The sequence below is a fragment of the Pocillopora verrucosa genome, chromosome 11 (assembly GCF_036669915.1).
Source record: "Pocillopora verrucosa isolate sample1 chromosome 11, ASM3666991v2, whole genome shotgun sequence".
Taxonomy (NCBI): domain Eukaryota; kingdom Metazoa; phylum Cnidaria; class Anthozoa; order Scleractinia; family Pocilloporidae; genus Pocillopora; species Pocillopora verrucosa.
Window position 1 is genome coordinate 10,545,975 of NC_089322.1, and position 24,041 is coordinate 10,570,015.

General features: G+C 37.6%; 1 protein-coding gene across 2 annotated transcripts; it reads left to right on the forward strand.

Moving 5' to 3' along the window:
* Positions 1 to 2,016: 2,016 nt before the first annotated feature.
* On the forward strand, positions 2,017 to 23,832 carry LOC131768660 (uncharacterized). Of its 2 annotated transcripts, XM_066174576.1 has the most exons (28): positions 2,017 to 2,161; positions 2,344 to 2,389; positions 3,176 to 3,224; positions 3,853 to 3,918; positions 4,708 to 4,793; positions 5,189 to 5,280; positions 5,417 to 5,516; positions 6,631 to 7,035; positions 7,349 to 7,450; positions 8,682 to 8,738; positions 8,850 to 8,930; positions 9,485 to 9,553; positions 9,835 to 9,885; positions 10,666 to 10,707; positions 11,478 to 11,612; positions 13,767 to 13,830; positions 15,838 to 15,889; positions 16,260 to 16,356; positions 16,674 to 16,754; positions 17,329 to 17,370; positions 17,802 to 17,910; positions 18,153 to 18,194; positions 18,723 to 18,816; positions 19,321 to 19,369; positions 19,904 to 20,001; positions 20,579 to 20,763; positions 21,219 to 21,280; positions 23,225 to 23,831. In XM_066174576.1, the coding sequence occupies exons 3-28, from the start codon at positions 3,206 to 3,208 to the stop codon at positions 23,369 to 23,371; spliced, it is 2,427 nt and encodes an 808-aa protein (XP_066030673.1). In that variant the 5' UTR covers positions 2,017 to 2,161; positions 2,344 to 2,389; positions 3,176 to 3,205; the 3' UTR covers positions 23,372 to 23,831. The 2 variants fall into 2 exon arrangements, with proteins under 2 accessions (XP_066030673.1, XP_058940374.2); XM_059084391.2 differs by lacking the exon at positions 2,344 to 2,389 and having other exon boundaries at positions 2,026 to 2,161; positions 23,225 to 23,832.
* Positions 23,833 to 24,041: the final 209 nt, after the last annotated feature.

Below are 24,041 nucleotides of genomic sequence, written 5' to 3' on the forward strand. Positions count from 1 at the left end.
TGTTTCGATAATTGAATAATTTGCAGAATCTATGACTCTCTCGTCGTTAAAATTTAATGGCATCTCTCACATTCTATCGGAAACACTAGTGATTTCGTGTAAAGCTGTTTAGAACCTAACGATTCGTGTTCAACTTTAAGGAAAGTTGGAGTCAAAATGTGATTATTTTTGTCAGAAAAATAAATGAAAAAGATAAAATTACTGGAATAGGCGCATGTGTTACTAATTTTCGAATGCTTTTAAGCAGGTTGCCAATTAATGCTAATGGTACTCTTTCATATGTAGCTTTTTATGATTCTTTCCTGAGGCATTTAAGCTTTTGAGTGTTTATTTCTCTTAAGCTTCTTGCAGCTTGCTTAATTAGAACATAATCATGAAACTATAAATGAATATGTAGGACTAAGTTAGAAGGAATTATAAAATTCAATTAGAATCATGTTTGCATAATGAAGTCATAGAAACACCTTCTCCTGGGGCTGAGGTTTCATTCTGCAAGCAAATCTGAAGACTGATTATATTCTTCACCGAATTTCTGGATTTGTAGCCTTTTTACTCACAAGTGTAAATGGCGAATCATTTTAGTTTCCATAACAACACAACAATCATAATATTATCCATCAGATGATTTATATTTCATCGCAAAAAAAGGTAGTAGAAAGAATTGTCATCAAGATTTGCCTAACTTACTCAAACTGACAAGAAGTTTCCCGTTCAACTTTATTTTCTCTTATCAGGCTTTCGTTTAGCTTTTGTCTTGCGGGAAAGTCAACAGCGTTCACGCCTGGCTCCGAAATACGGCTTCTGCTTTACACAAAGTCACAGAAAAAGAACATTTTGCAGTAATGCCTGTTCGGTTTTCACCGTCCGATGAAGAAAAATAAATGTTGTTTTCGTTGTCATTGCCCTATTAAGAAGAATCAGTAGAAAACGACTCGCCTGTGATATTACTACGCTTCCGTCACAAACCTTTCAGACAATGTGTTTGAAGGTTTGTTCAATTCTGATTTGCGTAAGTGCCTTGGAAGGAATACGACACTATGCCAAATGACGAAGGAGGGACGAGGGAGGCCTGTCGATGGGGGAGGGGTCGGGACACATTTGCAGTTTAAGCGGGAAATTTGACCATTGAAAGACCCTATTATATTCAGTTCCTTAAAGACGCTGGTTCTACTTAGCTTGGGAAATGAATTTGTAGAGCACTTTGCAAGACTTAAGTTAGTAAGTTGTACATCGTGGTGATTTCTATTAGTCCATCGCTCTTTACTTTTCGTCTGAGGAGCATAATCCTAGATCAGAGTTTGTGCCCCTCCCAATCAGTAGCAGCGTCTTTTAAGACCAAATTAAATTACGGGAGGACTGTTACTAGTCAAATGCAAGTGAGCTCCAACCCTTCCGACCAACAGGCCTCCTTCTAAAAATTTTTTTCAGGTTCTATTTTCAACTACTCGTTTCAGCAGTGTTCTTAGCTTCGAGGATCTCTTAATTTCATTTCTTCACCGAAGTGCAAATATATGAATTTTTATATATCTAAAATCATCATTCATCACTTGGATGGTTTATTTGGACCCAACACATTGACCAGCTCCCAGTTGGCTTGTTAGCTCAGTTGGTGGAGCGCTGCACCAGTATCGCAGAGGTCATGGGTTCAAATCCCGTACGGACCTGAATTTTTTCCAGGTCCTATTTTCAACTACTCGTTTCACTAGCGTTCTTAGCTGCGAGGATCTCTTAATTTCATTTCTTCACCGCACTGCAAATATATGAATTTTCATATATCTAAAGTCATCAGGCCTCCTTCTCTCACCCGTCATATATCACTTCGCATTAAAGAGTCAGAAAGCCTTAACTTAGGGTCATTGAATCTGAACTCTCCTGTCCGTACCCTCAATGTATCGTCTTTTTCTTAATTCTAACAGACACTTGACCAAATAGGGTTTGGGTTCTTTCCAGTGAAGGAAGAGACAGGACACTGGGAACGACGTTGTAGACGCGGTCGCTAAGCCAGAAAGGGTTCCTAACCTCCAAACATTTTACCTCCAAAGCCTTACTTCAAGCTATGAGTTGTTTTGATTTATTCGATTTGGTGTCTTTTCATCTCATTTTCGCTTTCTTGAAGTCATCAACAAAGGATAATTGTTTTTTGCTCGGTAGAAGTTGACAGGTATGTTATGCGAACCGATATCACTCCTTACATCTCGTGGATTTTAGTTTGCGAGCTTTCTATTTTTATTGAATTCTTAAATCCTAATTGATAGCTTAGCTTTGTTAACCAAACTTAAGTTATTTCAATCGTTTTAAATTAAGTCGTAATGGATGTAAAAGTTTAAGTAACTTCTTTGATAGACTTCCTTATCGGCACCAAACCACAGAAAGCCTGGACTTATAACTGGTTTGTAGTAAATTTTGATGTTCAGTTTACTATTTATTCGTCCAGTATTGAATTATTCACCGAGACAGTTAGTTAGTAAGTTATTCGAGGCATTAGGTTTTGGTTGCTCGGTGCAGGGAATACACAGCAATGATACGTGAAAACCATGTAAAGTTTTTGTAATCTTTACAAGTCACTGTCCCTTAGAGTGGAGAGGGGGGGAGAAAACTGTACCTCGTTCTTCCGCCTCCCGGACTTTGTGCCCCTCTGTCTCCAGACCCCGCCCCTCATTATATTACTCCAGGTTCATTGTATTATTCAGGTTAAAAAAGGATCAGAAACATGGGTTTTTGGCAAGCTATGCTAAAACATATCATTATTGACCATTCCCTCTTTGTCATTTTGATAGCAGCTTTAGTCTGGTTGGATTAATATAACACATCTGACAAGCTTAATGGCTTCTCCTGACATAAAATGCTTGTATATATAGATGGACGAAATTATGAAGTACACCGTTATTGTAACACTGCTGATAAATTGTTTTCCAAACCATTAACATTTTTTGTACAAAGGTGCTCTAAACTAAGGGGGTCTGCAGGCATACTCCCCTAGTACATTTTAACTGAGCATCGTTTATTTTCCATATCTATAGTGTTATCGGCAAGGTAAAGTGTTATCAGAATAAACCCTATAACTAATGATTCTTTCTTATTATCTTTACCCATTAGAAGGTGTGGGAAATCAGGATTCTTTTCAATTATTTTTCCCCAAATAACCACTTACATCATGGGTTTTTTTTTCATGTAGAAATAATTTGCAGCAGTGGTCATTTTAATCATGGATGCTGGGGATAAAGGTATTCAATATATCATCTATGTCTGGAATATATCAAGTTTTAAAACATCTTTTTCCTACTGTGTGCCATATTTGTACTGAGGAATCTCCTGTTTTCTGCCCTGACCTGGTTTAAAGGACATGTTCCCTTTCCTTTCAAGATTTAGATTATCAATGCTCTATGCAATCTGTCACCATGGATAGGGCATTGCATTTGGGGATTTTGATTGGTACTATGAAGTATTATTAAATTTTATTGTTACAATTTTATTTGAATGTCAGATTCTCAGAATTTAATTGGGTCTGATTAATATCAGTGCAGTACAGTATAGTTCTGTGACTTTGGGTATAGGAAAACCCAAGCAGAAAGATTTAACACTTTCTTTCATAATATCATGAGGACATTTAGCACCTAATATTTTCACTTTCTCTTCCATAGATAAAAACACTGATTTTTGAATAATTTTACATTTTCGACACTCATGCCAGTAATCTTCAGGGAAACTTGCCCCGACAGCCTTACTTTCATGTTCGCTGAAATATAAAACTGCTGTCTGAGTAAACCAAGCCGAGGGATCTAGAATAAGAGTTATAATTACTATCAATTTAGGAGACAATTATTTAACTGAGAGTATGTTCTTCTTATCAAGATGGCATAAGTCAGAAAGTCCAGGGTGAACTGCATAAACTCAAGCAAGCTTTTAAGTGTTCAGCAGGTAATTTTTTTTTCCAATAGCCACCATTAATGTTCATTGTATTTCTTAATGTCAATATAATCTTTTTCTTTCTTTTTAATTTTTTTCCCATAAAGGTGAAAAGTTAGAGGAGTGGTTTAAGTAGAAATATGAGCCAAAAATGTGTTCATGATGTTTATACATGTAGGCCAAAATGTTGCTTTAAGCCAATAATGCTACAAATTCTGGCTTTAGTTTGTCTACGTGTACAAGACGTTCCAAATTGTTTCAAGGTGTAATTGTCCTCTAGAGGTGACATGCTTCTGGTGCTCTGTTGATTTCACAACTAAATTTCTCACCCACACTGTAATTTGCAATCATTTGTGATAACTTTTCTTTTCAAGTATTGATTTTTTTTTTTTTTTACACTGCATTTTTCAAGTAGTAGTCAGGTAATGCTGAAACACAATGAACACTCTATATAGCTGATTTTTTTCACCAGGAATGGGAATATAATTGGCAAACATACATGTGAAAAGGCATGAGATTGAAGTCAAATTACAGGCATGAGAGTTAGGAAGCAAGACATGACATTTATTGTTATGTACGACATAATATACAAGTATACACTGATGGAGAATCAACCCCTCTTTTTTGGTGGTTTTATTGCATTGGGACCAAGATCATATAGATCAGTTAACAATTAAAAAAACCAGTGGACTTACTGATCTGCATATTAAGCATTTACCAGTTGTACTTTGATGCAATGATGTATGGTTAACAAAGCAGAAATTAAAGGGACCTTTATATACTCTTACTCTACCAATGCAGACTCTCAGAACTGGGTGAAAAGTGAGATAGTGTGTCGCTGCACTGACGAAGAGTTTCAGCAACTTCTCAAGGGCCTGTCATATATTGTGAGTACCTTGACCAACTGATTGGCAAGTAAATTCTTCTTTCAATATTGATACATTCTCCAGTAAACAAAGTAATCAGAAAAAATGTTAAACTTATCAATTACATAGGGTTATCTTATTAGTTTTGTAAATTCTTTCTCTTCTCATCTTTTGCCAATCAATTAAGCATTTTGAGTAGCTTAAGAACTGTAGTTAACATGAAACCATTTGCATTCACAACAAACATCACTGATCATTCATTTATGTAAAATGAAAATTATTTGTTAAAATATTTATATATTACTGTTATTGAAGTTTATTATTGTGCAAAGGTAAGTACATTTTAAGCTTATAAATGTAAAACACTGCAGAAGCTCACCCGTTAATTATGCTTTGTCTTAATTTTTACTGTACAGGAGTTAGAGACTGCTGCTTTAATACTTCAGCGACACATTGACCTAGAAAAACAAGTATGGAAATGTTTAGAAAATCTGAAATCAGTTCGAAGGTATTCTTGTGTTCATAATCTTCCATGCTCATTCAGAGTGCCTTTCAATTGACTATTTCACTAATAAGACCTAAAAGTATATTAATATTTTTGCTATTAAGGTCTTGGGTCTAATTATTATGAATTTTTGTTGCAGTGAATGGGATGGAAAAACCATTGACTGCACTCAAAAGATTATTGCAAGTCAAAGGAAGGTTGCAAGACTAAGAAGTAGATTGCTTCGCTGTCTCACTCAGGTAAGTACATGTAATATGTATATTTTCTTCCAGTGGGAACTCATTTACTCTTAATTTCCCAAAATGTGACTGAACATTCCCATCTAGCTTCTGCATATTTTCTTGCAATTTAGACGTTACATTGTAAAGTTATGCTTAAGCTTTAAAGTATGTTTGTTTTCACCCCCTATTTATGGGTAATGTATTAATCAATATGGATAGGGAAAAATCATGTTGGCTTTAATATCAATAGTCATCCACTGTCAGAGATGAGAGTAATTTCAATTGGTACTTAACCCTTTCCATCCTAACATCAGTTTGCATGTTCTCCATATTGTTCTCCTTAAATTTCTTAAGGTGTTGAGAAGGTGAATTTGTTTAACAATCAAAAGCTTCAGTCTCTAGTTGCTGATCATTTTCTTCAATCTCCTGATCTTAATGTGTGATTCAGGGGCAATAGAAGGAAAAGAAATTAAATACTAATCACTCTTAGCAATTACTGTGTTTCATTGTGAAGTATTTGTAGTATGTGTACAATTTCAAATGTCTGTTTGGGCTTTTTGGGACACAGAAAAGTTCTTTATGGGCATTCTACTGTCACTATATCCCATTTATTAGTATTGAAGCAATTAGTCATGAATAAGTTAAGTTATATAATAGAAAACACAACCAATGTTATAAGGCAGCTGAAAATATGCAATAATAAATACCTTAATGGCTTGAAAGCTAAGATCAAATGTTTTTGAGATACTGCCTTTGACTTGAGATAGATAATACTTATCATTTCTGTAGGGGAAAGGTTCGTTAATTGACAGTGTAGGCTAGTGGACAAACAAGGCTGAGATACTCAAGGACATGCAAGTGACAGGTTGCCCTTTTTTGGATTTCAATAACTGAAGAGAAACAGTAAACGTTTATAGAGGTCCCAGCCGGGATCCCACGCAAAATAGGGGGGGATCCCAGTTGGGAGAAACTGGGATCCCATGTGGGATTGGGGGAATCCGGCCTCACCAGTGTTTTTACCTGGAAATTTAGCCAAAGTAAATGTAAGGTCTTTAGATGCCAGCTTTGCCTGCTTTATTTGAGGATAACTTATTTATTATACCTGATTTTCACACAATACTTGTCTCCTCAGCAACTTTACAAGAATGGTTCATTATCTTGTGAGCTTCCTCCTTGGTCTGGAGATGTGTCCCATGCGTTGGGCAGAGATGAGGATGATGATGATGATCAAGTGAGGCAGGAGGAAAGCTTGCAGGACAATGACTCAATGTATTCAAATGTCCAAGATGAACAAAATAAAGCGTCTAATTCTGCTTACGAAAATCTTGAAATACAGTCAGAACAGAGCACTCAACCTGAACACGCAGGTAAAAATTCAACCGCAGAAAAGAATGATGGAAAAAATAATTACTACGATCCTGTTGCTCTAAAGCCACAGCCTTCAAGACCAGCTCCCTCACGCCCACTACCGTACACTGTGACAAGGAAATTGAGCGGTAAATCTGGAAGCGAAGTTGACCACAAATCGTTAGAAAAGGTACAGTACTGCCATGTTTAACTCGTTATAAATCTATTAAGAGCCAAAACGAGATTCGTTTGTCTTTATTTGAGTTATTTCTCTCCTTACTGATAATGCACTGTGTATGCAGTATGCATTTTTTCCCTTGAGAAACAAACACAAATGGAAACTATATGAGTAACAGGCCTTCCGACAAAGGACAGTAATTTTTTTACCTGATTTCTACTTTAACCCAGAGTAAGTGAATACCTTTTGAAGAGTATTCACATATTACAAAAATGTGTAAGCCTCAAGCCCATGTGTTACTTGTGATGTTTATTTTGTGTATTAGGATGATAAACCTGTGGAGTTGTCCTCACCCAGTGACAACAGTCAGGGAGATGATCAAGATGGCTTGATTGCGGAGCAACAATTCCTACAGGACTGGGATCCTGTGAGTATTGATTACGGCATGTACTATAATTAGAGCAGTTTTCAATTGACTGTCAAAAGTAATCCAGGATTGCTTTAGTTTTACTTTATTTTTCTCTGTGATTGGTTCAGAAACCTCGCGCCATTCGCGTTTTCCCGCGCTTCAAGCAGTTTACATGTTTTCACTTTGAGTTCTCATTGGCTACTGATGATGTAAAGCTTCGGTCTGATTGGTCGCTGGGACATTTTCCTTAGCTCTGATTGGTCGATTAGATTTTCCTATGGCGCCTAAATACTTGGCTTTGGTTTTTCGACACTCCCTTGAACACTGCCCTCTTAAAAGACGTGTGAATCACTGAGAAGCATGTTCTCATGTATATCCCGATTAACGTATTTTATGATCATGAGCTGACCGTGAATGGGAAGACGTATCTCAATGTTTGTACGTTGGACGGCTGCTATTTACAATTACTATACTACAACTATACTTTTTACAATTTTGAAAGTTTCTCTAATTGATTAACACGAATTAACAAAACTGTTACCTTACCATTTGTAAACTAAAGCTATTTTACTACATTGTAGCTAAGATTTAAATCCGATAGCTGTTCATATGGGAAACTTGGGTGCTACTGTTAAGATAAAGAAGTCGAAGTCCTTCAGTGTTCGCCCACGTAACCTGGCCAACGTGTTCATATGGGGGCTCTGAGTTGGTCACTGGCTTCTCGTTTGCTTGGCTAACTTACCTTGTTGTCTGAATATTTTTTTGTTCCTTTTTTTCTCTTGTTTTCCTCCTTTTTTCCAATTGACTAGGCTCGTATGATTGACCGTCAAAGAACAGTCAGCTCAAAGTCTGATGCCCCCCCAGTTATCTCAAACTGTTCGAAATTCGAGCTATTACAGGAGTCTTCAGTTCTAGTTTACGTGGTTGTTACTGTATGGGCATGTTTTGCCACAAAGAGCATGAAGCAACTAGTATTCTGAGGGAGTTAGAGAGGTCTTATATGTCTCTTAATCTTTGCTGTAAGCTCTTACAAGTGCCTCACAACACATGTACCAACTCTATCTCTAAATTGCTGAAAGTTTGGCCCGTTTTGTTGAGGTACTGATCTAGTGGGTGTAATCACCAAGAAAGCCTCGTAGCTGATTATCAATGTAGGCAACAGAAGCCTTGTGCCATCAGGTTTTAAAAATCTGGCCCAATAGGTTTATATGGAAATAACTCTTTCATTATGTTTCTTTATCTTTCCAAGACCCCAGTCCTTCAGGAGTTGTTCGGTAACGTGCGCGCACTACCAACCCCTCAGTTGGTAAGGATGTTGTCTTATTAAGTGCTTTTGTGCATGTACAGTAGGATTTGCTTAATGAGTATAGTTTCAGGAACATTAAAGAACAAATAATTTCCTTTGTTTACTCAAAAGCGAACTTCAGAGGGCGGTCCTGATAACATCCGCATGGCTGGATACATGGAGAAGCAGCCTGTCAGAGGGAACCTGAAACGAGTAAAGTATACTTCATAAATGCTTGCGAATAATGGAGTTCCGTCAAAATGCTTTGCGTATCTTGGAAGATTTCGTGTTTTTTTCGTGATCATCATTTCAATCTGTATTAATCTTCTCAATCGTTAGCCATCCCTCTGCTTTATTTCTTTGAAACTTCCTCTTTTGCGTGTTTCTTTACCGCTCAAGTCTTTTGTAATGACCTCGTCCTAAAAAAAGATTTGCGTCCTTAAAGTAGCTGACAGGCAGATATTGCGAAAGGAAAGTTTGCTTTTCCACGATACGGGCGCACAGTATGGTGTTTGTAATATAAAAATAATTAATATAAAAGCCAATCCAAGCGTCTTTTGGATTTTTTTCGTTGATAGTCGAAGGGTCTCCTCACTTATACGATAGATAGAGTTTAAACTTTTTCTGGGATGTTAAAACATCCCAGAACAGTTATTTGAATCACTGAGTGTGCTATTCGAGTGTTTCCCCAGCGTTCTCGCTCGTATGCTTTATTGCATCGTGTACATCTTTTTTGTGATGTATTAAAGTTTTGTTGTATGCAACAGGCTTCTGTATTTAAAGGATGGAAGAAACGTCACTTCAAAGCTGTTGGAGGCAAACTTTATTACTACGAGGTAGGAAAACATTCGTGATCGTCGTAATGTTCAAGGGTATAGTTGGTTTTGCGTCACCTCGCTCTCTGATTGTCTTGGAAGCTTGCGCTATCTCCCAACCAATCAGGCTTAAACTAAATACGTATCGTGACTCGGTCAGTCACAGTTCATCCCGCTGCTAGAGTAGTTTACTTGGTTTTAGTTAGAGTTTTCACTCAGGTTCCGTGAGACATTTTGCTTAGCTCTGGTTGGCTGTTGAGATCTTTTACGACACTTAATTGTTCAAATTTACGCCATACCAGGATCATCGAGCAAGAGAACCATTAGGATTTGTGAACCTCATCGGTTGTACAGTAAGTGGACATTGCTGATTTCTAAACACTGTCTTATGGATACACCTAATTGTAATAAAGATAAGAAGCATTTAGGAATGTATTTGGGCCAATAATTTACATCCCTAATGTCTATTTGTTTTTTAACCATGATATCCACGTCAAAATTTCCGAGTCACCCATGTCTCAGAGCTGATAAAGGCATTGCGTGACACGTTGACACAATTAGCGTTGTCTGTACTCTTACTGACAATGGCAAACTGGCCAATCAGATTGCGACATTACTGCTAATCGTGGTAAAATAATCCATTGATTCGTATCAACTCCGCGGTACATTCGAATACAAGGCCCCGAACACAATAGATGCGTGTGTGGTTGGGGTAAAGTAACAAACCAGGTTTCAGTTATTTTGTTATTATCATTATCATTAATATTATTTTTATTAGTGTTTGGTATTAAAACTATTCATAGCTATATTTGGAATTTAAAATATGTTAAAAATCTGAAACCTAACGCTCAAAAATCATTCAAAAGCTGACCATGGACTATAATTGCGTAACTTAACTTGTGTCTATAGCCTGCTCCAGAGGTTCAGTTTCAAAGGGGGGAGGGGTCACACTTGTCAAACAGAAGGTACTCACCAGATTGGCATGTCGACCTCCACATGTTATTTTACTTATAAAAGAAGATTGGAACAGAACACTACCGATGAAACACTATTATTTCTTTTGCTGCTGTTATTGTTAAATTTGATTTTTTTAAAGATTTAATGTTGCTATATGTATATGGCTGCTGTTTCAGGTGAAGAAGATGGACGAAAAGTTTCTGGAAGTGACTGAACAAGTTAGTGTGTTTCTTTTTTTATTAAAATTATGTAACATAACGAAACTACCAAGCTTTTTCACTGCATTAGCTTACACCAGTCTTTTCATTATATTTTCATCAGTCGTTCAATTGGTTTTAGTAACTTTATTTAGTGCTTTGTAACTTTCAAAAGTACCTAGAAGATGAAGTATTATTTTGATAAAATAAAGAGGATATCAATTTAGGAAAAATAAGCTAAGCACCTACAAGGATAACGTAGATAAGGTCTTGGAGAAGTAAATCGATGCCTCTGAGTTCCCCGTCGCGACCCTCAAAATAAAATTTTAGCGTATGGAATCCAAACCGGCCCTTTCACTCTTTACGGTGGCTAATTCACGTTTTCGACTCAGTTGTTAACACCAAATTACCCTGTTATACTCTCCCACCGACGCAGCACCTCAGTTTCTTTAGAAACTTACTTCCTTTATTCAAATCTCAGTACGTTCTCTGACTGTCGATTTTGGTTTGAGATTATTTGTTTTGATCAACCGAGTTAATAATGTAAGTTGGCCACCGTTAAGAGTTTCTAAAGCTTATGTTTCGGGCGGTAGCCCTTCGTCAGAACGAAAGACTCGCAATGTTAGCTCTTGGAACTCTTAGCAGTGGTCAATTTACATCATCAACTCAGTTGATGAACCAAATTATCTTGTATTACTCCCCACTGACTCTTTAGAACTAACCTCCTTTATCGATTCTCCTTTGACCTGAATTGTAGTCAAGGGTAGCTTTTACCTATGTTTTCTTACCAGACGCAAGGTGGCCGTTCAGTGAAGCTGAAGTGTTCATCTGCAAAAGAGGCGGAGGACTGGAAAGAAGCCTTGGAAGCAGAATCTGCAGCACCCTTGGAAGGCAGTCTTGGTTTGGAGAAATCGTCAGCCACTGAGGTTAGTTTACTTTTAACTCATCTGGATGTGTGAGGCATGATAACCGAAAGAATCTACAGAATTTGTGCAAAAAATTGATTTTTAAACGTGTATCATAAATCCCTCACCCAACGTCAAACCGCGTGTGACTTGCGATCCAAGCCCATAGACCCCCAAGGACACAAGTACCCAAACCTTAAATACAAAGATTGTGTTCTCTGATAAATATAACATAACATCATATTCCTGCAATGTAGTTAATACCAATGAGGATGAATTGTGACGTTTCGATTGACTACAAGCCTTTTTTGGGCGTTGAGGTCGACTCAACGTTTCTTTCACAAGATTGTTACATTAGAGTGGCTGAATACTGTTTTCCCATGCTGCAACCTGTTGTATTCTGAGCGCTCAAAAACCAACTTTTCCCCATTGCAGTCGAAACATTTTCTCACATGCGCTTACTAAAGGTTTCAAGTTTGAAATAGAGGCCGTGGCTTTGCAATCGCCAATAATATGCTAAGAAAAATCCCAGAAAATCGCTTTTGTCGACGGTCTCAGAAAGTCGCCGTTGTATTTTTTCGCAGCTTCCTTATTTTGTCTCTTGGGGTAAGGCCTCGCTGAAAAAGAATTTCAGTCGACTGAATCTAGCTGTTTAAGAATTTCGATGCTGCTTCAGGGTAGCTCGCCCGATCTATGTGATCGCACCGATTTTTTGCAACTACCGAGACGATCGGAGGCGATCCAAGCGATTAGGAGCGATGAGGAGGTTCTTAAATGATTACCGATCGTTAAGTATGAACAATGCGCGCAGTCAAGGCCTTGAAAGCCATCAAAGACTGAACATCCGTACGAGGTTTTCATATCTATTCTTTGCCGCGGGGGTTAAACTCTCCTTCCAAATGATGAACCCAATATATTTTTTTTTTATAGTCCATCGAAAATTTGTTGTATATACTCGTATATTCTTGGCCTTCTTTCATGAATAAGGAATGGTTAAATTCTTCAGTTTTGCAAGCCAAGAGGGCTTATTGGTATGCACAGCGAAGAAAGATTATCGGTTGTTCAACCGGAAACCGCCAAAAACTGTGCAATTTAAGTGCTAACGTAGACTAGCCTTTAACAGCCTGAAACATTTTTTATTTATGGAAAAATGGTTTTGTAGATATTTTGAGATGTATAAATGTTGTTTGGAATACAGGAAGGTTGTGCAATAATCGTGACGTACTTACCCTCTACTAAATGCTCAGAGATATTTTTTTTGTCCAGAGCTCTTTTCTTTGCAAACCATGTAAATGTTTTTCATTATGAATATCGTGGCTGTTGATCGTATAATGCCGATAGCGTAATCTGTTAGTTAATGAAATTTTTAATAAATTTGCATTTTTTTAATGTAGTTTTTTTACTCCATTATTGTTCTCAGCAAATTTTTCTGTGCACACCAATTTATTCAGTAATGAAGACAACTGTTTACTCTCTTTTTTTTTTTTTACATAAAATGCTAACTTCTGCGAGCTGTTTTGTGTCAATATCTCATAAATGTGCAAATAAATTCGTTTGGCCGCAGTTTTTCATCATTTTATTGTTATTATTGTTATTGTCTGTATCTCTTTACACCCCCCTCCCAATTTTTTTTGTCATGCCCATTGTTTTTTAAAGATACGGTGCTTCAGTACAAAAAGTCACAAGGAAATTTAGAATTATTCCTTTTCACTTGTCATCTTTGCAGCAAAGTGAAATAGTTGAGTAAGAATTGAATAGGGGATTTTACGGGTCCGTGGAGGCTGGTGTCAACCAGCCTTCTATTGAGGAGGGAGTGAAATTCATGTCCCCGCTCTTATAAGATTTGGTCTGTAATCATTTGAGTGACTTGTCAACTAGGGGAAGGGTCACGTACAATATTGGGCGTATCATATTGGATGAAGTCTTTTTTGCCCTAGCTATAGCAAATTTTTATCGCATAAATCTGTATTTATTTTTCTGTGGCGATGCTTACGACTAAGAAGGCGGAAATGAAATCGAAAACAGCCGCCAGCGTTCTATGAACTCTCGGAGTTTGAGAGATCCCATGAATAATTATGTTGGAATGGAAGAAGGCTAAGTTAGCTCCACAGTTGGTGTTGGTAATATTTGTTCCTCGTTACTAGACACGAGCTTCACGGTATTTTTCCTTTACAGGGTCTAACCATAATCATTGACTTAGGATCAAATGCTGTTAAGGCTGGCTTTGCTCAGGAAGGTGGTAAGTGCAGTGAGTGTTTTAAGTGTTCGTTAGTTGTACGACAAACCTATGCCTTTGATTGAATGCGTTTAGTACAGGAGAACATGACGATCTGTAACTTAAAGCACAGGCCGGCAGGATGACGTCTGAAAGCTATTTGTGAAATCTCTGCAGTCTGCCTATTGGGTGTGGAAACCGACAGGCCCCCAATGGCGGACACACTTCCAAAGCACAATGAATCCGTTAAAATCAGTATTCGGTCGTTCAGCACGTTTTAGCACACTAAATGAAAATTAGGAATATAAGTCATTTATTTATTTTTTAGAGGGCACGGTAACGAATCCTGCCATCTGATTGGTTCTTTACGCGGTCCGTATTTTCCTCTCTCTGCCCACGGGAACGCTTTTGTGAGTCGCCGAGTACATCCCAACCTTCGTTGCCATTTTTCCTAAATATATCTCGTTTTTCCGGCTGGGCAGTATTTTTAAGCAAGAACGATAAATAACTTATTAATCCTCTTTTCTCTCTCTCAAATCACTTTGGTTGACAGAAAAGTATTGGTTGCAAAATGAATTTGCATAAGCAATAGTGTCATTATGTTGGTTGACAAGCGGCTAAAAACCGTCTGCAATTAATTTTGATCTTTCACAAAAAGTACCCAGAAAGTTAAAACGTGAGGTATTTGGTTTCAGTTGCACTAATCGATGGAACTTTCATTCATTTAATATCTGAATTTTCTCAAACAACTTGTACGTAGTGAAAGAGCGAGCAAAGTTTTAATTTCAGTTCTACAACAAATATACGCTCTCGGTGAGTTTTTCCAAGTCCGTCCAATTTGGACATTTGTACCGTAAATTGCACAACAGAAACCGAAGGAATTCAATGAGAAAAGGCCGCATTAAATCCCCTTGTGTCTTGTTGGATTGTATCATTCGAATTTAGTTTTTGTGGAGGAAAGACCAAATTTACACACGCCATTGCAGCAAACAAACAAGCAGACTCTCACAACTTCAAAATAAAAAAAATTTGAATTACTTACAATTTCTTTCCTCGCCATATACTTAATGAACAGAGGTAAATCTTCGAACATGAGTGAATCTTCGATGAGAGGGAATAATACTTTCCGTTGGATCATTGACTGTTTTTGAAGAAAACATAGTCGTGACAGTCCCTGCCAACCTAGTTTCGTTGTTTTTCAAGAGTGTACATGCGCTTTTTTTTTTCTTACGCGCTCTCTAATTGACAGGTGTCAGAATGTGATAGATAGTTGTAAAAATAAAGTTTGTTTGGAAGCCTTTTAAATCACCTTTATCATTACGCAAATGAAAATGTTTTGGTGAAGCATCTCTCTTTAATTTGCATCACCTCTATTTTAACTACCATTCACTCGCTCAAAAATTGTTCAGTGTAAGGAAGATCTTGCCGTATTTACAGCCCTAAATCATTCGGGTTCTTTGGGAAAGAATTTCGTCAAGTTAAAAAAAATATATGTATATATGTTATTTACCGGTTAAGGATCGGTACGTATACCTCGGACAGCATTTTTAAGACCTCGGTGACAGTTTTTCACCACACGGACCGACCTTAACTGATATATTTATAACGAGAGATTTTGACAAAAAAAAACAGATTCAGATTTACAAGGCTGTAAATAAGGGTACGTTTCGCGGAAATGACCAATCACTATACTCGTTATAACCAAGAGATCCTCGAATTTCTCACTGAGGTTCGATTGGATCAGAAATGTGGCAATTGTTTTGTAGTCCCTTTCAACAAACGAAAAAAATTTGAAATCAAAGCAAAACAAAACAAAATAATAATAATAATAGTTGCGTCTCCCACCATAAGGTAGTATCGAATCTGTTGTTAAATGACCTGGTTTTATAGTAAATTTTCATCTTTCTGTTTTTTCTCCCTCGTCTTCCACTGAACCTTTTTTGTAGCCATGATTCTTCCGGTGGTCCACCAACTTTCATTTTGTCTGCATGTTTTTCAGTCCTCAAAAAAGATTGTATTTCTTTGATATAGCATGGCCTCAAGTGATATTTCCCTGTGTTGTAGCTGTGGACAAAGAGAATTCGTAAGTATTGATAACACAAATTTGTTGATAACACAAATTAAAGTATGAAATTTAACAGTTTGTCGCAAGCATCATAGAGGGATGAACTGGGTGTCGATCAAAAGGCGAATCCCCAATATTTTGACGTTACTCAGGTGTGCTCGTGAGTGACAGAAAGGGCTGTGAAATTAAAGTGTCTTTCCATTTAAATTCAGCATAGTGACCCCGGTAAGGTTCGAACAGGGACCATTGGATTTGTAGTCAAGCTCCAACCACTTGTTCACGAATCTCTTACGAGATCATTTAATCTTTCCAATTTTTTTCCTAAACAAAAGAAAGAGGGGATGTTTTGAAAATTCCCTGACTCAGTTGCATTCTCTATGTTGTGTAGAGAAAACTGTAAGTATGGATACGATGCGCTCCTACCTGAGACAAGGAAGACGTCAAGGTTACACTTTCCCTTGAGAAAGTCATTGAAAATTGACAAGGTAAATAATCGTGACTTCTATAAATCGTTCGTGTTTTATTGTTTTTTATGCGCTCGTTTGACTTAGCTTCCATAGACATGACTTGGGATAGATGTTGAAAGAGTGTGTTATCTATGAAAACGAATGGAAATTTTTCTTTCCACAATCAAGCCATGTTCTTCTGAGGGTAAAGAGGTAATCTTTCCAAAAATAGATCTGTTTTTCGAGAAGTTCAAGCATACATTCCACATAATGTAAACATTAACTATACGACGTTTACAACAAACCAAGTATTCGTTAGTCTCCTTGTTAACGTTTCTGCGTTTTTGCGTTTACAGCTCAGGATTGAGATACAGGATTTAATTGGAATATTTGAGCACGTGTTTGATAAACTCAGAGTTGAGCCATCTAAACACAAGGTAAGCCCCGTGCATCGTTATCTTTATCACTGATTAGTAATTATTACTGTGGTTTTTTCCTGAAGCCTTCAAAAAGTTCAGTAATCTGTGGAGGCAACGCCTGCCTTCTTGTCTGTTTGTTTATCTCTATCTTCCAGTCTGTTGTACGTGTTTCATATACGTGTGTCACTAGTTCTGTTCGTCTATTCCCCCACCTTTCCAGCAGATGGCTATCCTGTTTTAAAGCAAAGGTCTCAATTTCCTTTAAGTTACTGAAAACCTCCAAATAAAAGATTATCAGAGAAGACAAACTTCCCAGAGTCATTGAAGTTGGCAAACGGGTGAATGAAAAAACAGAAACAAGAAATCATAAAAGGAAATGAAGATATATTTCAAAGATTAAAGGATTACAAAGATTTGCGCGATTTTGCCGGCGACTAACTCGAAAAATGAGGTTTATTTTCATATCGACATGACGAGGTAAATCTACGTTGACGGTTTTTTCGTGGCATGAAAAGTACCGGTACACTTCCTGAGCACCATGATCTTTAGTTGGCTTCAGCTCTTTGAAACAATTCTTTTTTCATAACTACAGGTGATTATGACATTACCACATGGCTGCGGTCCTCAAGAAAAAGTGCGTTACTGATTTTTTTTATTGTTGTTGTCGTTGTTGTTGATAAACAGCCTAACTTGTAAACAAGCCCGTTTCCTAATTCACACTTCAAAGAAAACAGTTGGTGATAAACAGCCAAACTTAAAAACAAGCCCGTTTCCTAATTCACACTTGAAAGGAAACAGTTGGTAGTATCGATGCAATCTGTAATTGTCAATTCTCAGGCTTAGACCGAGTCCAAATAGTTATAATTCCAAAGAGGTGCAAATCGTATGTGAAAAGAACGGTGGTGAACGAATAGCAACCGTATGAATTGTTCATGTGGGCGAAATTTGCAACTAAATATGGGAATGATCTAAATATAGCCTAGGAGCTGCGTAGGGGATTCAGTCTCTTACCTTGATACTCTCTTGGGATTTTGGTTCCACTCAATTGACTTGATTTGTTGACAGGAAGAGCTAGTAGAACTGCTGCTGGATATCTTTAAAGTTGAAGCATGTTATCTCCAGGAACAGGCTGTTTTATCGATGTACTCTTACAGCGCTATTTCAGGAATCGTTGGTGAGTTCCAATTTAGAATTGAAATGGTGAGGATATAGGGAAGAAGAAAATATTAAAAGATGCTAAATAACCATCTTGGCCTCCCTTTTCTATTTATTTTTTTAAAGCATAATTTATTCTACATGTAGCGCGTTGTAGTGGTTAGATTTAAAAATACTTAAACCCTTCACTGAAACCACCGTGGAACCAAAATGAAATATATTTTTATCTATTTTATGTTTTTTTTCTTTTTTTGTTTTCAGTGGATATCGGTGATCATATCGACATCATTCCAGTGGTGGAAGGTAACACTGTAACGTAACCCACTTAGCATTTCACGTTTGATATGTTAGACGCTAACTCAAAACTGAGTCTAGCGCATGACATGAATTAAAATGAAGTAAATAAAATACGGTAAACTGTCCGCTATAACGGACACTCTCGTTTGCTGACATCTCTTTTGACAGACCCTGACTTTTTTATCAGTTTCCCGTTTTGCCTCAAACTCTCGGCTGTATTTACGCATTTCCGTTAGCGGACACTCTCTCGTAAGTGGCGTCAGACAATTTTGAAATGCGTCTCAGCAATTCGAGAATATCCATCAATTCTTCGTTCTCGAATGGTTCGTCATCTTCTGCAGCGCTGAAGTTTTCAACAGGATACTTCCCGGCTTTCTTAACCTACTGTTTTATTTCATTCATACATTCATTGATTCCTTTTGTGACAATTTATTTACTCACTCATTTGTTTAGTCATTTGAAAATTTATCTGCTACTTTATTATGCTTCAAAGACTGCTATTGTGCTCAATTTAAACTTACAAACCTGTTACAGGATGTATGATCGAAGCTGGTGTCACCAGACTTCCTTATGGCGGCAGACAAATTACCGACAGTTTTACAAGGTTGTTGACAGAGAAAGGCATTCGGTAAGATGAATAAGTCTCTCTTGAGACCATGCACAAGTACACCGTACAGAGTATCAATAAGAGGTCATATTAAATAAAAAATTGAAACGTGCGAGAAGAATTGATCAGAAATAGCTGATTTTTTTGCACGTGAGTAACTGGTAATGTATTTTTTTCGCCTCAAACAGCACACATATTTGATCCTAACAATCTCGAAAGATTTCAACAAGGAATCGTATTTACAGTAATCGGACTTACTTTCGAAACAGAGGCTCTATAGTTGTCATGTCGCCTATCTTTCGATTAAAATAGCATCGCAATGGAAAAAATGTTAGCACTCTCTGTAAAACTGTGTTTTTTTGCGAAATATTGAAAGATAAACATAAAAAGGAAGACAATTTTTTTCTTTTACTTTCTCCAAAAGATCAGGCATCGTCCATCAAAACCGCAGTTCGTGACACCCATATTACTTTTTTCTGCAGTTCGAACTGACTCAAATCTTTTCTTTTTTTATCTCAACCGAAGGCTTTTCTCAGAAGTCGAGTCTTACATTTCACGAGCAATCAAAGAAAAGGTACGATTACTGCTATAAGGCTGTTAGCTATTAAGACTGGAGTGTTTTTGTTTCGGTTGTCAACAAGGAAGGCTTGAGGGGGCTGAGTTACCTTACTCTGAGTCTAAAAAGCTAACTAGATAAGCTACGGCAGCCATCCAAGGTAGTCCGACTCATATCCAGAGAAAACGTTACCGGGGAAAAAGAAACTTTTGAAAGTACTCAGTACTTTATTGAGCCTAGAAAGGCTCTGGTTTCTTATGGGTACATTCATGAATTTTGATTTTTGAATATTTGTCCAGAGGCAAACAACGAACTTTATTCTTTGTACGAAATGTTATGGTGTAATTGGATTGGTTTATGTTGTAAAACGTGTTTTGTTGAACTTTGGTCAAAATGTACATGTAAATATGTGAAAAACACGGTTTTCATGGAAGTAAAGGCAGCTGCGTTAGGTCGTGGTAATAGAAATGGTCATTAAAATTGCGTGTTAATCAAGATAGACTGATTTTTTGCAACCATATTTTATAAGGATGTTCTTCAATTTCTCTTCAGGTATCCCTTGTGGCAAAACGAGATGTTCAAGAGGATACAGAAGCGGACTATACAATGGAGGTGGATCTGGAAAAGTACTCCATACCAGATGGCACAAGGTGTGTTACAACCAGGGATTCTCTTTCCTTGAAGTTAATAGGTCTCGGTTTCTGCTTCAGCCGGAGAATTCAGCCAAGGTTGTTATTTTCAGTCCGTAATGATCCTCGCCGACTCTAATCATTCTAATTTTCCTTTGGAGTGTTCTTACTCTTCTGGCGTATTTACCCTGGCAAAAGGCTTGAACGCTGAAAAGTGACGTTGAATGTTGTGACGTAGCCCTGTAGAGCTTCTTCTGCTGTCTGAAAAAAAAAAGGCAAAACGTTTTCCAAGTAATGTTGTTCATCCTTGAGATGGCGGCTCTTGTTTCTCTCTAAATTTCATTGGCAAAGAAGTGGCAACTTTCGGTGGCTTTTTCATACGTGCAGTGGAAATACTCTAAAGAGTATTCGACGAAACATTATAGGCATTTGATCGACTTTCACCCAGCATGCATAAAGTCATGCAAATTCTTTATTTGCCTCGTATTTCTTTGGCATTTTTATGTTATGAGTTGCTTTTCGATGTAGTTTCTTCGTAGAAGCATATCATATCTTTTTCCGTGCAAGTTAAGATAATCTGTTACTTTTATTTCCATAGAAAAATTACTGTGGACTCGGCTAGATACCGCTGTACCGAAGGACTGTTTAAACCGTCCGTTTGGGGCAAAGACAATCCGGGTATTCACCAGCTGACTGTTAACGCCATCATGGCCTGTAGTATCGACATACGGAAACAGATGTGTCGAAATATTTACCTGAGTGGTGGAGGGTCCATGTCTCCAGGTTAGATCAAAATTATTACCACCATTACTAGATAGTACTGTGTTGGTTTCACTCATGTGGTTTTCTTTAGCTCTATTTTGTTCCTCTGCCTTTTTTTTTTCTTTGTTTTTTCCTTTTGTTTCCTTTTGTTTCATTTTTTTATCTTTGTTTTCTCCTGTTCTGAATCTCTTGCTCAATTCGTTTGTTTTTATGTTAATTTGTTTGGGGTTGTGTTTCGTTCTGATTTGTCAACTGATCGATGATCGAATTTCGTGTAGTATATTTCTTTATAAGAAAGTTATCACGTAACTGTAAGGACCTAACCTTGTTAATTTATTGTTACAAGGAATTATCATGTTACGGTTTGCAAAATAAAATGAAGGAGAAGAACGTATATGGGCTATTAGACGTTTCGAATTTTTTTGTGAAATATTCTCACATGAAAAATACTAGAGACTTGTGTGCTTCGTTCCCAGGTCTGGCCGAACGACTTCAGGAGGAAGTTTCTGAGCTGATGCCTTCAACTTCCCATGTTCAGGTATGTAAATCATGAACACTGTACCTTCCGCTTTTAATCCGTGTGTGGCGTTACAAGATAAAGTACAAAAAGAGGGAACTTTTGCAATAACGATCACATTACAATCACGATCACAATCACAATCGCTTTAAAGAACTGTTTTGCAAACCAAAACAGCTAGACGAAGTTAAAACTTTCTCTAAAATGTCAAAGCACGTGCAGTCCCCCAGAGATTGTCGCGTGACACGCAACGTAACGTAAAATCGGAAATGAACTAAAACGGAAATTAAACGGTAGCCACAAACACTGTCTGTAAAAGAAAGTGAATTACTGACTTCCTTTGGTCGTGTATGTGCTTGAAACCTTTGGGTTTAAGGGTAAAATTTACACCTTTCTAAAGTCTTATGATTAAGTTTGTTTTCGTAATTCCGCCAGTCTTGCATTCTTGATCTTACTATGAGGACGACAGGAAACATTCTCATACACAACCTGGCCTTTGGGTGGTGATAGCCTAATATTCAGTTCCTACTACTGAAGAGGGGGTCATTGGGGTCTATTAGAAACCACAAAACCATGTCAAAAAAAAAAAAGAAAACATCCAAAACCGCAAAACTGCAAAAATTCTATCAATACCGAAAACCGTCAAAACCGTTAAATTTTCACATCCCAGTTGACAAAACCGTAATCGATCTGGTACAGTGGTGACAAGTGGAGCATACAGAGGTATATTCGAGATCAGTGGTGGCGCATAATTGCCGCTCACATCGAGTAGAAACCGGAACCGAAATAGGGAAAACCGGAAACCACATCAGGTACCAAATCCAAACCCATTAGTATTTTCGACGAAAACCGAAAAGCAAATTCTACAAAGCGGAAAATACTCAAACTGCAGCGAACACCAAAAGCGAAAAACCGAAGTTTTTTGGCACAAAGACCGAAAAATCAAACTAAAAAATGGCCAAAACCGTAAGACCGAAAATCCTAATGCCCCCCTCCCCCTCCCCCCCCCCCTCACTGAAGACTACATTCGAAAAGTTTCGAGGCTTTGAATTTTAAGTGATGTAGCACCTCTAAAGAACGTGAATTTGACCCTTCCTTACTAGGTTTATGTATATTAGTAAAAAAGTTTGGATAGAAAGCGCGCTACCATTGGTTGAAAGAGCGTGCTCTATTAGAGTATAGAACATAGAACAAGAGAACTAAAGTTGTCACGCCATCTGCCAAATTGGACCATGTCAGACCGTTTCCCGGACTTCTCTCTCGCTTTTTTTCATTAAATGAAAGTGAAATTTCGGAACAAGCGAGCCGGCAAGTAGCAACAGAAGAACCAAACAAAGGTTTCTAAACATGCCAGGTGCCGCACATAACGTGAGCAGAGACGAAAATCTTGGCCACATTTCACTGAAAATTTCATTGTCAGATTCAATATGAAGGTTCAGGCAAGTGACAAATTCGACCTGCAGAACTATTTCAGTTTGTGAACCTCGATGGTTTGTCATTTTTGACAGCGTTAGTCCTATTCAACCGATCAGATTATTTCCACCATTCTAACAAGGATTCTGATTGGCTTATCGTAACGAGTTTTATGAGAGTATAGAACATGGTGACGACACGTAAAATTAAAATTTACTTTGGAAATAGTATAAGTAAAGCATTGGGAATTTAACGGATTCTTTGTTGTAAAACAAAAAGCCTTAACTGTGCTCTGTTCTGTTGTAAAGCACTTAGGATGTGTTTCCCTTACTTCTTCAGTGCTCCCAACTACGTCTCGTGTGTTTTTTTAACGCTTTATTTTCCGTCCTTTTTTGCATTAGAACGTCTTTTATTGTTGATTATATTTTCTTATGTAAAGATTCTGATCATTTCTCTATTCACCACTTTATATAAACTTCATTCAAGTCCTTGCTGTTTTCCTTATTTGTTACTTGTCCCTTGGCTCACGTTCCTTGTTACTCCCCAACCCAGGTTCACGCAGGACTTGAGCGTCAGCATGCTGCTTTCATAGGGGCCTCAGTGGTCGCCAAGCTTCCTCTGTTTGAAGAATTGTGCGTCTTTAAAGAAGATTGGGACGAAAATGGACCAGAAGCTTTAGAAAAATGGCTGACATTGTAGCGTAATTCATTATTATGGTCAACAAATTTTGAATTAAAAAATAAAGCAGAGGAACTTTTAAACAGTCACACACGCGTAAATACGTCGACTCGAGCAATCAAATAATTATTCATAATTTTTCTTTCTCGTCATTTAACCTGCTCCGTAAGTCGTGCTCTTCTACAAACATACAAATAAAATGTAAAACAGGGAGCCTGGTTGTTATTTGAATTTACGTTTTCTTGTGACATTATTTAAAGGCCCCTCTCTTAGGCAAGCCGTCGTCAACTTTTTGTGACCACCCAAATCCATTTGTGAGGGCGCTTCAGAGTGGAAAGATCTATTTGTGAGTGCGCTCCAGACTGGAAGACCTATTTATGTGGGAGCTCCAGCAGAGTGGAAAGATTTATTTGTGAGGGTGATTCAGAGTGAAAAGATCTATTCTCTGCCTGGGGGGTTCCTCTCACAACTTTCCAAATGTTGAACACAATACACTGATTTTTTACAAACTTGTTGTATGTACTCTTGTATTCTATGACTTCTTTTGTGAATAAGGAATGGTTAAATTCCTTTGTTTTGGCGGGCAGTTTGGTTGTGAGGTCGGGTCTTGTTCTGGGTAATATTTGATGCACTTTATTTGGAACGCTTTGATTGTCTCTCGGCGATCGTTAATGAGTTTATAAGAAGCTAG

Excerpts from the sequence above, each read along its gene's own strand:
- LOC131768660 (XM_066174576.1), top strand. Across the intron at positions 19,370-19,903 it reads CACGAGCAATCAAAGAAAAG|GTATCCCTTGTGGCAAAACG; the intron begins GTACGATTACTG and ends ATTTCTCTTCAG. Across the intron at positions 20,764-21,218 it reads TGGAGGGTCCATGTCTCCAG|GTCTGGCCGAACGACTTCAG; the intron begins GTTAGATCAAAA and ends CTTCGTTCCCAG.